Here is a 16,833-nt window from a genome sequence, read left to right on the forward strand (position 1 = left end):
TGAAAACGGAAATCTTTCCCCTTATGAGAAAAAAAAAAAAATAGCAAGGAGGGAGACTAAAGGCAAGAGAGAAATGAATTAGGCAGTCTCCAAAGCACACTGGCTCAACTGGAAAACTGCGACCAAAGCAAGCTCCATAATAATATAATGACCTTTAATGAGTGTCTTGGGAAACAATACGGCCCTAGCATAAAAGACAAAGGGCAAAACCCATCATGGCTCTGCTGACACTAATTCAAAATGATTTTCAGAACAACTAAAGAATGTACGAGAAGTAATCTGATCCGCCCATCTGACCTCACTTTGATTCAAGGGCCCTTCTCCTGCCATTTCTAATTGTCAAACCCTCTACATTTCACATCTGCTCATATTTAATGAAAAGCCCACTCTCACCACTGCTCTTTGAGTCAACCAGCTCTGTCAAATGGGCACCACCCAACCCACCACCAGCAAGGGAAGCCCAGGGATTGCTCTTGGAGCTCTGCCAGTGGAATTCTGCGTAGAGATAGACATTTTTTAATTGGAGAAGAAGGGCTTACGTGGGTGCACGGAGGGGCTCAAATTGGAATGGATTTTTCTAACTTATTATTAATGGTCAAAGGTGAGAGGACTCACACAGGGGTGGATGAAATCTGCTTTCGTTTGATGGCGTGAGGACGGCAGGGAGACTGATGAAACAGAGGAGGCGACCCCCCCACCCCAAGCTGTCAGTACCAGTTAAGGTTTCAACATACAGCCCAAAGCTCCATGTTTTCCACGGTGGGGCTGATTTGGAAGGGTAGGAAGGACAACAATTTCAGGGACAGGATGTTTCCGAAAGGATGGGACAATCCCACCCTAAGTTTTTCTTCTCTTGGCCTCCATCAATGCTTGGATTAAATTGCAGAGCTGAGAAATCCCTCCAATTATGGTTTCTTCTGGATGAAATGGAAATCACACTGGGTATCATGGGCCTCACACAGGGGACACACATGTTACTGTGATTGGTATGGGCGGCTAATGCCAAGACACGACCACATACAGCCCAAATGGCTCCTTCCTTTTCTCCATTGAATCCCTGGCCAAAGTTTTAGAGCCCAGTGGTTATCTGTAAACAGAAGAAGTTGTGTCTTAGGCAGATGGGTAACCTCGGTGGCTGGTGGTTACATTCAATGCCATCAGTCAAAGATGTGGCCAAACTGTGCCACCATAGCTCACCATTTTGCTCTTTCCTCCTAGCTCCTATCTTTGAACCTAGTGTCTTGTCTTACATCTTAGACAAATTCGTCATGTGGTTACCACCAAGTTCACCTTATAGTGTCATAGGAAATAGCGAGAATTCTTGAGATAAGAATAAAGAGGTAAAGTTTCATACTGTGGTGGCAGCTGTACAAAAGATTTGAAAGGAACTTCCTTTCTAGGATTTTAGGCTAATGGGGTTGGGACAGTCCAAAATCCCTTAGTACAACCTCTACTAGGTATCACTTTTAAAAAATGAATCCTGTTTCTTGGCACTGTTCTGGGAGAACAGTGAATTGTGAATTAGAAAGGATGATTCTCTGGTCCCAGATAATAACTTTTCCAAATGACTCTAAAACAGTTCGATGCACAGATTGTGCCTCTGACCTGAACAGCAATTTCAAACATGAGCACCTGGCAAGGCACACCACTCCACTGCATACAGTGAAGTCAGGGCTCCCTCAGCCCTGAGAGCCTCTGTGGATCACTGTCCCACAAGCACCCCATGCTGGGACCACCTCCAGCACCAGTGCAAGTGGGTCAGCAAGTTCTTCACAGGAATACATGCTCGAGAGCAAGTGCTCTTCCTCTTCCCCTACACCCTCGTTACCAGTGTGAATTAACCCCTGCTGGTGAAAATTTAGTTCATCCAGCTCTGGGCACTGAGAAAGGGAGAGGCCAGATGGCAATATGGTTACCAATAAATGTGCTGGGTGCTTTCAAGAGGAAGGGATGAAGCACAGAACAAGGAACTGTCTTCTACCTTTTGTGTTACCAAAAATGTGACAATAAGGTTAGAGCCACACTTGAAGACATCCAGGTCTTCACATGGAAACACAACCTCATCTGCCATTAGAGGAAGACCTGCATCCCAGCACCTCAGCAAACACACTGGAGCTTTCAGTAACATCACCCGAGAACCATCAGTAAAATACCCACAAAGTCCACGCTGCGGACAAGGATGAGGGAGATCTCAGGAATCTGGTGTGCTTCAGCTTTGCCAGCTGCTAGGCCTTGACTGGTTCTTTAACATTTCTGACCTTGTGGGTGACAAAGAAGACTGACCTCAAAGTCCTGTGCAGTGGAAATCATGGCAGTTTGTGGCTTATAGTTTTTGGAATCACAATTGCTAGTTAGATGGGAGATTCTATTTTGAGAAAAATAATGATTCTTTGAATTAGTCGTCTTTCTGAGGAAAGCCCAAGACTGCACCAGTCAATATAGGTTTACAGATTTAGAATACTCTTTTCCAGAACATAGGACACAACCTAGCACCGGAGGAATGAGACACAGGTTAAAAAGACAAGCAAAGAAAGAAAGAAAGAAGAAAGAAATCCACATTCATCTTAATCCTGTTGTATTTTGGAAGGTATCTACACTCGCCACAAGCAATTTAATGGTAGTGTTGGCTTGTTCTCTCTCCTTCCTCCCTGCAACCCAATCCAATGTATAGCCTTTACCCAAACATTAAGATATGCATTTCCACACATCTTTGTATTAGCACAGCATTTGATATGCTGTCACATGAATTTCCATTTATGTTTATTTAAAGGAGAAAGAGGGAGGCTATCACTAGACTCCAATACCACAATCCCGCACGCCATCACCAGAAGCGCAACGAGTTAACAGAATGGGAAGGGAGGCCTTCCCCAGGAGGTGCACACGGACACAGGAAGCGAGGACAACATATCAACCACCACACACAAGGTCACACTGGGAAGAAAACATCAGCCCAACGGACTCACCAGGACCACAGGGTACACAACACAAGACGGGGATGGTACCACGGACAGCACAGACACGGAACTCCGTGTGTCGGGGGTAAACTTACAGGCACGGAAACTGGTGGAGCAATCATTAACAGAGACAGAAGAAAGTGGGAAGGTTCTCTCAAGGGTGTCCATGTTAGCACGCACACGGCCTGACATGCACGAGCAGTCACGCTCAGAACGGCCGCAATCAAAACAACATGCCCGTCTCATTCTCTTGTAGATGGACATCTTGGCTATCACCATGGGTTGGATGGGAGGAGAGGAAGAGCGGTAGTTAATGGCAAGGTCACACACAGCAAGGCAGCTAGAAGGCAGCTACAGGGATTTAACACAGGTCTTAGTTCACATTAACAGTCTTGACCCAGAAAAAAAAAAAAATGCAGAGTGACTGCTGGTAACAGTTTGGTTATACATACAAAAAATTAAAAAAATAAATTAAAAAAAAAGCAGTGAGAATATAAATTGCCTGTATATTCCCCAAAGGCTGTGGTGTATTATTTTTCTCCCCTAGGTAAAGCAGGTGACTACAGGAAGCGGGCATGGCTGATTACAATCGGGTTCTTGGATGAGAAGAAGAGCACGTTAGAGACAGCAAAAATGTAACCAACATTTGTCCCCTGGCGCAATTAATACAGGAGGTCAAAATATACACACAGCCAATCAATTAATTGCTGATTTGGTACGATAAATGGTTTTTGCGAGATGCAAAATATCTAATATGTAGGCTTTCTAATTTCCATCCATTTCTGAGCATTAGGCAGAGCCTAGGACAAGCTTTCATCAAATTAGATGTGAAACGATTACATGTTAATATAGAATCTGAGGATGCCTCTGCTGAACTTCCCCAGAGTGAGTTTACATGATGCCTACAGGAATTTAAATTTACTCTTGACAGAACAAATATCCAAATCTGTCCATATAAGAAATGCAGCTACTCAAGGCTAACGCTGCGTATTTGACATTAAAGGCAGTTCACAAATAAGAAATCACCAAAAGCATATGAGATGTTGGTCTATTGGAATGCATTTAGCTACTCATGGGTGTATTTTCTGCTTAAAGCTGGGAGAATCTGAAAATCGCATCTGCTTTTCTCTCCCCACCCACTGAAAATTCGGAAAGCCATCGGGGCTATTGGTTAATCATAATTTTTTTGATTAAACAGAAAATACTGGCCAAAATAGATTAGAGATTCTAAAACATGAAGTAAGAGATTAGGTCCCATGTAAAATATCTTATTTATATTTGTGTGCAGTGTTGATAGCTCTTCTAAAGCTGATATCATAGGATCGGGACTGCCTGGGGATCCAACTTGAGGGCCGACCTACAAAACTTGCTGGGCATCACCACAGTGGCTCTCAATCCGCTTCTTTCTTATCCTTCAAGTTAATTTATATTTCAGCACAAGGAGCTTTTCTGATGCTACAACAGGCAAACGTGTTAGCGTGAACCAGCCTGCTTCTCTCACAGGATTGGAGAAGAACTCGTATTTATTCCAAGCATCATAGCCAAATAGTAAGCCGGGACTGGAGAGGTGTTATTCCCTGCGCCCACACCTTCCATTTTAAAAGTCATTTTTCCCCCTCTTTCTTTTTCTTTGTGGAGAATGGTTGCACTCTTAGTTTAAAATATGGCTTGTGGTTTTGCCCTCTTTGAATGTTACAGTCACCAGGAAGAGGGGTTTAAATCTCTCAAATGGGTCAAGTCCTGTTCTAAGACCTTTATGACTTGCCATACAGTATATTTGTCAAGCAGGGGTAACGTTAGGATTGTGAGAAACAGGCACTGGGGGAGATGGATGAGAGATCCATTCCTGTAAACTTGGCTCCCATTTTTAGTGACATGTTCTTTTAGCATCCTAGCTAGCTGGTTGTTCAGATCATCATCATCATGCAGCCCCAGCCCTCTTCAATGCGTGGTACATCATTCCTGAGCTGAACGTTTACCAAAAAAAAAAAAAAAAAAAAAGTTCCACTATAGCATTTGAATTGGAAGACTTTAGAAGGCATGGTGTGAATGCCCGGACACTCCAAACAGTAGTAGTTGAAGTCAAGAAAGGGGAAAAAGTCTTCAGCTGAAGACACAAAAATGAAGTTATTTTACATGCACCCAGATCTGATGTACAACTTGTAGACTGCTCGCTTATTTTTGGCTCAGTTCTTTTGCTGGAAATACTGATTTGTTATTTACACAGAGGAGAGAAACAAAGATAATTTTTTTTTGTTTCACTGTAAATAAATTATTTTGAAGAAAAATTTAATCAAATGCTGTAGCAGAAGAGAAGCCCATCAAACTCTGAAATGCTATGCTTCTCATTAGCAACAGTCCCTGGTTTTCATTTCCATACTGCCATTTTGGGTTCATATACAATAATAGAATCTGACACATTTATAGGGAAAGAGAGTTCTTCTATGTATGCCGTCTTTAAGGACAAGGGGAGGGAGGATGAGCGGAATAACTTTTGAAACGATTCTGTCAGAGGTAAGCCCATCATAATGGGTGATTTTTAAACCTCGTAGTTGATGAGGCCTTCAGGAGGAAACACAACTTCAACCCAGTGCCTCTCAGGAACTGTTTGCAACTGTTATTGCTGGCTGTTCTGGAAACCATGCATTGTTCTAAAATTTCATATTGTTAGCATGCAGGAACAGGCTGAAACTGGTAATCGAAGCAGCAAAAAAAAAAAAAAAAAAAACCATTTGCTATAAGAAGATTAAATGTTAATTATAAGCAGTCACATTCCAAAGCAGCATATGCATAAAAAAGCAAACATGCTATTACTCGTCATTCCTCCCCAGTCATCGTTTTTTACACTCACACCAAATACAAAATAGAAATCTCAAAAGACAAACAAGCACCACCACAAAAAAAAACAAAACAAAACAAAAAACAAAAAAAAAACACACAGCAAAAATGATCAATGAGAGGCTCAAAGACAAGACAGAAACAGTTAAAAATGATTGAGCCCCACGTGTTGACAAACCTTTGTGAATTACAATGTCTAGACCAAGGTGCCACCGACTGGGAGGGTGGCTCTCTCGCTCTACTTCTGGAAGAGTCCATTTTCATTGACAGCCCCCACCCCCAAGATGTCTTCACCTACACACTCTGGGTCCACCTTCTTACAAGGTGAGGCCCATCTGACCTCCTTTCTGGTGGGGAGAGTCATCAGGCTTGAAGGATGTGCGTCCGGGCCAAGAAGAGCCCTCCTCTGGGCCATGAAATGAGTCATGAACAAGCGCTCTAACTAAAAACGTCTGAGGATTTGCCCGTGTGGTGGTAGCTGTTCCAGAGGATGTGAATACTCCGTGTGTAAAATTATACTCTCAAGTTGTAAAACAAAATTATATCAAAATTAAGTCAATGGACCTCCTGATTTGGAAACCACCACCCCTGGTCTCCTTCAACTCTCTCTGGCTTCCTAATCCTCTGGTTTTGTTTCAGCGAATCCCAGATATTCAGAACCGCTGGCGTTTTATTTCCATTTCCCCGTGACCGGCTCCTTTTTCTAGAGCTGATGTAGGTTAGAAGGTTAATTTTAGAGAGCAGAGTGCCACTTAAAAACTCCCAAGGTTAGGTTTCAAAGAGCAACTTTGAAAGTTTCAGTGTTTATTTAAAACAGAAATAAGGTTCTTAATCTACTCCCTGGACACCTAACGTGCCCTCTCATCTTTGCCGTTTGCTGAGCTTCTTTTTCAGAGTCCCCCAACGCTCTCTTCCCAAATCCCAAGCCTCAGAAAAGGAAATTTTCCCCAGGATGTGGACGGTAATACAAAGTAGATCTGTGAGGACATCTAGTGGATCCATGTGGAAGAGCAGCTGGTCAACAGACCATCCCAACTAGCCGGCCTTTCTCTGAAGGGCAGCAGAAAGGGGACCCTGCGTGCCTTCAAGGATCGAAATCTGTGCAGTGTCATTTCACTTCAGTGGTTCTTAGGATTCACAGCCGACGTTTAGAGGGCAGTGGGGATGAAGCGGTGAATTCTAGGAGATGGTTCCAGAGTGGCGGACTTGCGGACACCTTGGCTTGGCCGCCAAGGCCAGCAAAGTGGGGCCACTTCAGCACCAGCTGCCTGGGCCTCCCCGAAGCCCTGCTGCAGCTTCTGGGGACAGGGAACAGACAAGAGTGTGTCTCTGGTAGGTGTGAATACTGTAGCTACTTGTCATTCCGTCTTAGGGCTTTTGGAACTTTATGCTCAATTAATTGGCCCCATAGGCCAGCTTAACTCTGGGAAAGCAGAAATATAAGCCTGCGGGGACTCGGTTTTGTCTTTGGCCCACATGACAAGGTTCTTGTTCTTGGACCAGTGCCACTGATTCAAAGACGTTATGTGGTTGCCAAGAATTAGACCCTGGGTCTCACCTTCCTCCAAAGAACTCTGCCTTAGCACTTTTACAATTTGAGAAAAAGCTTTCATCTGCCTTCCTTCACCACAATGAAGTGGATATTCATCCAATATTGCCATTATGACTTCCTAGCCCTATTTGTAGGAATAAAATAAAAGTATTTCCCTAACGGACATCATCAGAGCTACGGGTTTACTCTTCAGTGTTTAAAAATGGGGGATTCCTCAGACGTACTCTCGGACCACTTTTTCTCTACTTTCAAAGGTCGTGATCCCAAGAAAGGAAACCTAAAAAGAAGTGGCTGCTGTCGCTGTGGCTCGGTTACTGCGTTTTCCATGCATCGGACTGACAGTCAGCTGTCAAACTCAGGTTCTCGGCCGGTTAGCCCTTCTGAGCCAAGCCTGGAATGAAGAGGGAGTTGGACTCCATCCTGTTCTCAGCACCATCTGCCTCCTGCATCAGCAACCAAATTGCCAGCCAATTTCCAACTGCAGAATCTTAATTTCCAGGGTGGGTTTGGAAGGGGCAGGAAAGGCAGCACTGGACTGAGAGGCTCAGGTGGAGTTTTCCAACTGCTGAAGAAAAAGTATTCTAGGTTCAAATGGAGCAAATTCAAAGGAAGACTAGTGTGGAAGAAGACAATATCTGCCTTTCAGTTGGTAGATACTTTTTAGATCGCAATGACATGTCTAAAATCAATCCAGTGAAGGAAGGGTGAATTCCAAGCCTGAACCCTGAAGCTGCTCTTCGCATGCACGGCAGCAACTAAAATGATATGTAGGTGCATCCACAGAACGAAAAAGTTTCCACCAAGGTATAGGGTTGAGACAACTGTTTGGCGTGACGGTGGGAATCAGAGCATTCTTTCCAGTCCTATAAATGAGGAATGATGTCTTCACTTAGCAAAATTCCTCCTATTAGCTTCTGCAGGGAGAAGAAAGACCTTCCAGGTGGTTTTCCAAGAACAGAGAGAGGGGAAAGAAAAAGCTAGTTAATGTCAATCGCGCTAAGTACCCAGAATTAGTTGATCCTGCCCTCAACACCACACTGCGGTTGCGGAAGGTAGAGGAATTTGGCACCAGAGTTGTTTGTGGATTGACGTCACCTTTTCTGTTTGAATCTGAAGGATCATGAGGTGCGGTAGGTGCCTCTGCAGGTATGAAAGTGGCACATGCCCTCGAGCCATCCTTCAAGGTGTTCTGCAGATAAAGGGGGCCACAGAGTCAATTTTGGCGGTGTTGTGTGATGAACTGAGGACGTCATTGATTTGTTTTGTTTGTACACTGAGCAGTCTACAGCCTCAAACTCTGAAGACTAGCCAAAACCAGATGACCCACTTGCACGGTGCAAAGGCAATGAGAGTTCTGAGTGCTGAGATATCTCCAAATTCCAGGACCGCTGGACTGCACTGGTCTGCAGGCTGGGTCTCGCTTCCTATGGAGTCTCACGTACATGAGTAGAGACCTGACGATGCTCATCACTGGTACCACCGAACGTGGCATTGCTGGGAGTCATGCACAGAAACACTGGCCCTTGGGGCACCTCGATGGCTCAGTGGTTGAGCGTCTGCCTTTGGCTCAGGTCATGATCACGGGGTCCTGTGATAGAGTTCTGCAGCAGGCTCCCTTGCCTATGGCTCTGCCCTTTTCTGTGTCTCTCATGAATAAATAAATAAAATCTTAAAAAAAAAAAAAAGAAATAAAGAAACACTGGCCCTGAAATTGCCACATCTTGTTGGGTGAGAGGGCTCCTACTCTGTAAGTTAGGGGCTCAGAGGCTTAGTTGACTTGTTCCGACTTCTGCATAGCTCTCTAGCAAAATGGAACATCATTCTGAACCACCTTTTCCACCTTAAACAAGTAAATGGATCTTCCAAGATGCCTGACTAATGCCCAAGGCAGAACTGCATATGTCCTAGTGGGTACTGACTGAAAGAGAAACTTTATTTAAAAGCAAGGGAACTTCATAGACTGTAGGAAATAATTACCACTGTTTCCACAGAAGACAAGTACTGGGTACTTGTCTCCAGTAAGGTGGCTTAAGATACTTACAATCCCAAAGTTTGGTGTCCAATTAATTCTCTAACAAGCACTTTCTCACATAGAGAGGCACGTATATTGTAATAAATGCATCACTCTCTCTATAAAATATCTCTATGCTTATATAAAAAATGTTCATTTTTACATATAAAGTACTGGTACATATCATATATATATCGCAACAAAGGAATATATATGTAGCATATGTGTTTCCTTCAGGATAGGAATTCAAGCTCAGTAGCAGAGACCAGGTCTAATTTATCAAAGGCAAGCATGACAATGACTCCCAATTGACGAGGCATCTACAGCTATAGTGGTAATTACCTCAGCCTACTCAGCGTCCCCTAAAGGTCCTGAGACAAGGCCTTCAAGAGAAACACTGTGGTCAAGGTCTTATTTTCAAATGGAAAAATAAGACAGCGCCAGAAGCTGGCAAGAGGCTGGGAGATGGGAAGATGAACGGAGGTGGGGGTGGGTTCCCTGCTCTCAGGGGTCTCCAGCTCCAGGCTACTCTGCAGACCGTGTTGGATGAGGGAGTTGGGGCATGATGTCACTGCTACATGCAACATAAATACCAAAAGAAAAAAAGAAACTGAAACTGTACAGAAAATAAAAGAAGTATCTCTTCTAGAGAAAGACAGGGGGAACTGGACTCCGGGCTACTGGGAACCCGTTTTACTCACAATATATCACTACCAGTGTGCAGTTAAAATAGAGTAGGGGCCGTATTCCAAGGCAGCAAAGAGAAAAAAAAATAAATCAAAAATACGTCAATGATTAGAAGTTCAAGAAAATTCCTTCAAATACATCAATTCAGACATGACTTGTCCCCTGGGAGTCCACCCTTTGGCAAACTTCTACAGGCTGGGGGAAAAAATGTAAATCATTAGACCAGGTTTGTTATACAAAAGAAGAAAATGGGTAAATAGTAGATTCTGAGAGCTTGCTCCTTGGCCAGACAGCTGAATTTGACTCTCTTCCTTGATGGAATGCTATGAAGAAATGGAAAGAAATGCAAAAGTTAAACTATACTACCACAGAATTTCCAGAAATGGAATGTCCACACTCAATATTTTCCCAGATAGTATGGCATGAAATGTTCGAGGTGAATGGGGAGGTGGGGATGGGGTTGGAAGGGGAAGAGCTAGGTTGGGAGGGGAGGGTTAGGAAGCTGCGGATAAAGACCATTGACTGTCATCAGCTCTGCCCTGGTGGAGATGTATCATTCTAGAGTGAATTATTAACACCTGGCCTAACATTTTGGACTAATGACAATGTGAGTGAGCTGCCCTCTCCAACTTAGGGCACTAGGCAATGTGCATTCAAAGGCACAGGAACTCCCCAATGCATTATTTACAGTTCTAACTCCCTCTAATGAAAGTTTCTTTGCAACCAAAGCCCATCTTCCCCAATTTCCTGACTTGCCTGGTATGCACAGGGAAGTTCATGTTTAATAATTCACTTTATTCTGATCACCCCTTACACATACACATCTGCATCCTGCCCTCTGTAACACAGGCTGCTATGGCCTTTTAATTAGGAAGAACAATATTTGGACAATTTTGATTGTTATCAAACATTAACCTCACAGCCGGGGGCCTCTATGAGATGAAGAGTTCAAGAGGGAAGGAGGTACAAAGAGACAGGGGCAAGACCCCTGTCATGTTGGCTGGGCTTTGGGGGCATTCCTTCTGCGGCAATCCGTGCCATGCTGCATGGTAAGAGATCACACACTTCCGTAGCTGAACCAGCTTTAAGGGGAACAAAAAGAATAAAATTCTTTCAAACGATTATGTGCCTCTCCCTCTAGGATGAAGTTAAAGTTAGCTGCTGTTTGCTTGCCTGGAATCAGGGTGGAAAAATATCTTAGAGGCCAAATGCTCATTTCTAGGGACTTGAAAGCTTTCTGCTGAGTTCTGCTACATGCCTATGAGGAACATTCCAGTATCAGGACAGGGGTCAGAGACACTTTCTCTCCATCATTCCGCCTTCTACCCTTACCTTCCTAGAGTTTGTTCTCTGGCCAGGCACCATGGAGGTCATCTAATACAGGAATTGATGATTCTGTACCCTTGCTCAAAATCTCCCAATGGCTGTATCAGTTACAGGACTAAAACCTGGGCTTCTCACCATGGCCCCTGGCTTCCTCTCTGACCTCGGCCGGCCTTCCTTCTTTCCTTCCTTCCTTCCTTCCTTCCTTCCTTCCTTCCTTCCTTCCTTCCTTCCTTCTTTCCTTTCAACATTTCAAACTTATTCCTGCCTCTTGACCTCTGCCCTTGCTCTCCTACCAACCTGGACAGGGTCACAGCTTCAATGTCACCTTCCAAGGCAGGCCTTCCAGACCTTTCTGGCTAAAGCAGCATCCTTACAAGTTCCCCATACCCTCAGGCAGTCTCTTCTCTCTTCATAGCATTTGACTCTATCTGAATTGAATGGTTTCTATGATCATTGTTTGTCTTCATTCACTAAAGTGAAGGCTTCAAAAGAACAGTGGTTATTTTGTTCACCCTTCCATCCCAGGCAGCAAGAAAGCACCTGCAGAAATATGCAGATGCCTAGTCAATAAGTGAATTTCAGTGGTACCCCACGGGACCAGATTCTTTGGCAGATATCTGGCCATGGATTATTGGCCTCAACACTCTTGCATTTCCTAACCCCCTCCCGCTACAAGAGTTTCCTTATAAAGGAGTTAACCCTTTCATATTTGTAACTCTCGTTTACTTCCACCTTGGGATACTGTGTTCCTCTGATGGAAATGGTCTGGGGGATGCCTGGTTAGCCAAGCTGTGTTTCTGTCTTCACAACCAACCAAGCAGGACTAAGGTGGATGCCCTGGTAAGAAGGGCCTTTGGCATCAATGAGTCCCAGGGATTGGAAGTGAAGTAGGTTTGTTGTTCCTTAGATGTTCCCCTTAGGTTGTCAGAATCAGAATTCTTAGACCTCAAGAACTTAGAGTATATGGAGTGCCTGGGTGGCTCAGTCTATTCTGCATCTGCCTTTGACTTGGGTCATGATCCGGGGTCCTGGGATGGAGCCCCGCACAGGGCTCCTGGCTTAGCGAGGAGCCTGCTTCTCTCTCTGCCTCTGCCCTTCCCTCCTACTCATGCTCTGTTTCTCCCCCTCAAATAAATAAATAAAATCTTAAAAAAAAAAAAAAAAGAATTTAGACTCTCTTTGACTAAGTCATCGATAAATGCTCACCTTACTTGGAGTAAGGTGTCAGAGCTGGGGGGAACAGGGCCATGTGTGTTGAGTCAGTGGAGAAAGCAAAAGCAATGGGCCTAAACTGCCCCAAACTTGGGAACCAGCTTCAGAGGATTTTTACAGAAATTGCTCTGGACCAAGAGTGCTCCCATGGGTATTTGCCTAAGAGATCGAGCGTCTTCGTGCTCCAGCAGAGTGGTATTTATATCTTACTGGTTTTACATTACTGTGTCCCCCCCCTTCAGGAATGCAGGGAAAAAAGCCCTTGCTTTGGTTGGCATATCCCAGGAATAGTGCTCTTCTATCTGATTTCTGCTTAAGAAAAAGTATTTTATGGGGCGATCTTTCATAATTGTGTTTCTCCTCATCAGACCCAAGGTCATTGCCTTGCCCTCCTCTCTTGCAAAAATGATTAGAGCACTGAGTGCACAACATGGAAAGGCCTTTGGGTGAGACTGAACCCCCGTCGGTTGGGTCTGTGTGACTCTTAGCAATCTCATCTTCCCACTAAACTTGGAGCCTTAGTTTCCTCTTTTTTTATAAAATGGAATTAATAACATCCCCTGCCAATTACCCAGGGTTAGGATGAGGATCAAAGAAAAAAAAAATGATCATAAATAAAGAGCTCAGAAAAAATACTAAATCACCACAGGAAGGAAGGCATCATTATTATTGTTTTCTTTAAGGTCATGAACAATTTCTATTAGGCAATGCAATATAATTACTGCAAGAGGCGTGGCCTTCTCAAGGCAAGCCCACTTTAAGTCCTGGTTTCTCAGGAGCCCATGATCCAAAGTCCCTGACTTACCATATCTTTCTCCAGAGGTCCCGTTGGCAAGCTGCTTTGGAAGAGATTTGAGACGGCATATGCCAGAAGCTACTGAGCCCGATCTAGTCTACCCCAAGGAGCAATGGTGTTTTAGGTTGGTTATTGGAGCAACGGCAAATAAAGGTGATTGGTGGTGGCCAAGTCCTCTTCCTGGACCAGTCAGAGGGTACCACAAGGGAAAACTCTGGACCTTGGTATCAAGGCAGCAGTCCCAAATAGAAAGAGAGTCAGCTCCCTTTTGGGTTACAGCATCCTCAGACTCAGTTTCCCTTTCAGCCCTAGTACAGCCATCTTCACATATGGCGGTCCCGCCTCCACTGGAAATGACTATGCAAAAATTCTCCCTCCTCCATGGTCTTAGGTGTCCTCCTTTTTGGACACCATACTGACTATGTTCAAGTGGACACACCACCTCAGCATCCCTGCAGGGTCCAGAGATAGGGATTAGGCACTAGGTTCTTTCAAAGGTGTTGATGGTGGTGATTTTTCCTCCCCTGCTCTAGAAAGCGAGGACAGAGCATTTTTTCATGTCTCTTTAAACTGCTGGGTGAAACATAAACATATTCAAGAAACCTCTTGATGTTTAGTGTTTCTTTAATAGGAAAAGGAGAAGGGAAACAAATTTGGGGGAAAGGGTTGGGGGCGGGGGAAGGGGGAAAGAAACACTACTTACGCCGTTTGCAGCCGCATTTTTTTATTCTTTTGGGGTCTGTGATGTCATCATGACAGGCCTTGCAGTAAAAAAATGCCCTGGAGAAAGAGAATGGAAAAACTGACACGTTTCATAATCCACCCGAATGAAATGAGTACCACATTTCCTCCACCGTGGTGCCAAATTAATGAAACATGCCAGCACTAATTTCCTTTAATCTTTTGAAAGGTTTAGACGTTTACAGACGGAAATGTTTGTTGCAAGACCTTTTATTTCAAACACAAGATTCTGCATTTTGAGTTAGTGCTTCTTTTAATAAACTTTCCTTTGAAAAGGAACTGGGGGAATGGCTGCCGATGTGACACCCTGGGTCTGCTTGCTCGTCTTTCGTTTTTGGTCACAGTATTCAGTGCCGCCCATCGGAACACGTAGGCAACCAGCCCCAGGCCCCTGGTGGGGAAGTTGAATACATCTCCAAGACCCTTGCTGTCTGGTCAGATAGCTATCAAAGGGGCTGCAAGGATAGGGTTCCACAGTCAAATAAAAACATTAGCCTTGTCAGTCTGAAAGCACATTTCTTTCCAAAGTGAGGGAGATTAAGGAGGAAGGTGACAGGGAAAGACAAAAGTGGTGAGTCAAAGGGGTCCTCTGTCAAATTTCTTCTGGCATTTCATAGCCCATATTTGTTTCCAAACTGGAAGGATCAACTCCCGTACTCTCCAGCCCCAAGAACACATAATTAATGGATGTTTTCTTCTCATGGTGAAGCACAGCTCAGCTGAGCATTGCAATGAGGTGGGCAGAGGGCACTCTTGGGTTGGGTACCCAGTGGAAGAAGTCAACAAAAAGATCCCCTCAACTGACAAAAGTGTCAAGCTGTGGTTACAAAGCACATTGGCTGTGTCAAAGATATTCTGGATGAGACAAAACAAGATCATTCAAGCAAAGAATGCATAAGACCTAGAAGAACAGCACTGGAGGCCTATATTCTTTTAGGACAGGGGATTACTGGGATAAAATTCCCTGGAACAACCTTACAAGCTCTGGAAATAGGGACTAACAAAATCCTTGGCTTTACCACTCCCAACATAATTGAATGCCAGGGATAAACATGGTCTTCCCTTCACCAAGACTATAAAGAAAAAAACACAATTCCTGACTACTGTATTCCTAGGCTCCTTTTTATATTTTCACAGGACTTACACATGTGATTGGCACCGATTAGAACCAATGTTAAGACTTTGGGATCCGGAAGACATCTTAGAGGTCCCCAGGACTCTGTTCCCATCTGTAAATTGAGGGGGTTGTCACAACCTGCCCAAAGTCATCCTGTGCTGGGCTTGGCCGGCCCCAGGACTTCTAAAATCCAAGCTCTCTCTGCTCTAGTCACTATTTCTTCAAATAATAAATTTCTTTAAATGCCAGTGTTTATCCATGTTAGAAAGAAAGAAAGAAAGAAAGAAAGAAAGAAAGAAAGAAAAAGAAAAAAAAAACAAAAGAAAAAAGGTAGCTGATTATTTGCCTTGCCTGGCAATGTGGCTATGAAAGGCTAAGAAAGAAAGAAAAAGAAAAAAAAAAAAAACAAAAGAAAAAAGGTAGCTGATTATTTGCCTTGCCTGGCAATGTGTCTATGAAAGGCTATGAAAGGAGGACAGGAATGGAGGAAGTCATCTTGTTTCCACTTCCCTTGGCCATCTTCTCTCCCACCTGATGCTGTTATACATGATAATAATGACAACAACTGCAGGGAACACTTATAGAGCATAGAGTATAGGCCAGGCGCTATTCTAACCATTTTATTAGTATTAATGTATTTGATCCTCAAACAATCCTTTGAAGGAGTAGTGATTATTATCTCTGTTTTACAGATAAGGAAACTGAAGCACAGGGAGGTTACATGACCTGCCCAAGGTCACACAGAGCCAGGATTCAACTGCACACAGTCTAAGAGCTCAAGGTCTTAAACACATCTCTAATGAAGAGATGATGGAACGGTAATGAGTCTGAGTAGACTATTGGGAAGATCAAGTGGATTACTTCATGAATTAAAACTGATTCTGAAGATAAGGGTAAAGTTAATGAGTGAGATGCGGCTGGGGAGAGGGTGTCTCTGGTCTGCAGTCCTGGAGACACATCCCCAACCAGAGGGAGCTCAGTAGCTAAGCTCCAGCTGAGTTTTGCCAAGTGTCACTTTTTTTGCAAGCACCATGCTCTTACCCACCCATCTCTGCCTTTCTCATGCTCACCTGGCAAAGCCTGACCTTACTGCACACTTGCACCTGAGCAGCTGAGCCCAGGAAAGGAAACACTGATCTCACTTCAAATCCAGGGCCATGGATTCCAGAGGACTTTTCACACCCCTCAGGCCTACTCCATATCCTTCCTTCTGCTCTCCTCGACCTCTTCCTGTCCCGCCCACCGCAGCCCTTCCCTAAGTGGCCCTCAGCTGGTGACCTTGACACACACATCATCAAGAAGACCAGATCCATACCCCAGAAGGCTGGTCTTTAGGGTCTCCTTATCCTCTGGTTTCCTGTTGTGTTCAGCCAATGGGAGGAGCCAGCAGGAGACTGGAGGATGGGAAGAGAGGGTTCTTCCTGCTGGGTCATGAAAAGGTGGTGGCCACATCTCTAGCCTAAGAGGGCTCAGCTCCTGCCAGGCAGCCTTTCCTATGATACAAACTCTCTCTACAGGTTCCGATAGCTCTCCTTCCCTTTGACTATAGATTCAGGGCTGAGAATGGCTTCCCTCTGTTGCTAGCTCTGGGATGCTTCA

The 16,833-nt window shown here is 44.3% G+C and overlaps 1 protein-coding gene across 32 annotated transcripts in view; it reads right to left on the reverse strand.

Moving 5' to 3' along the window:
• The window catches only part of KCNMA1 (potassium calcium-activated channel subfamily M alpha 1), a 717,848-nt gene that overhangs the window by 120,188 nt on the left and 580,827 nt on the right, over nucleotides 1-16,833 (reverse strand). For 20 of the 32 annotated variants that reach the window (XM_026005314.2, XM_026005306.2, XM_072756324.1 and 17 more), the window contains one exon: nucleotides 14,080-14,156. In XM_026005314.2, the coding sequence (XP_025861099.1) occupies nucleotides 14,080-14,156 (77 nt within the window). Of the gene's footprint in view, nucleotides 1-3,049; nucleotides 3,224-10,056; nucleotides 10,066-14,072; nucleotides 14,157-16,833 lie in introns of all 32 variants that reach the window. The other 12 variants (XM_026005286.2, XM_072756325.1, XM_026005202.2 and 9 more) reach the window with 4 other exon arrangements.

The sequence above is a fragment of the Vulpes vulpes genome, chromosome 4, assembly GCF_048418805.1.
Source record: "Vulpes vulpes isolate BD-2025 chromosome 4, VulVul3, whole genome shotgun sequence".
NCBI classification, from domain to species: Eukaryota; Metazoa; Chordata; class Mammalia; order Carnivora; family Canidae; genus Vulpes; species Vulpes vulpes.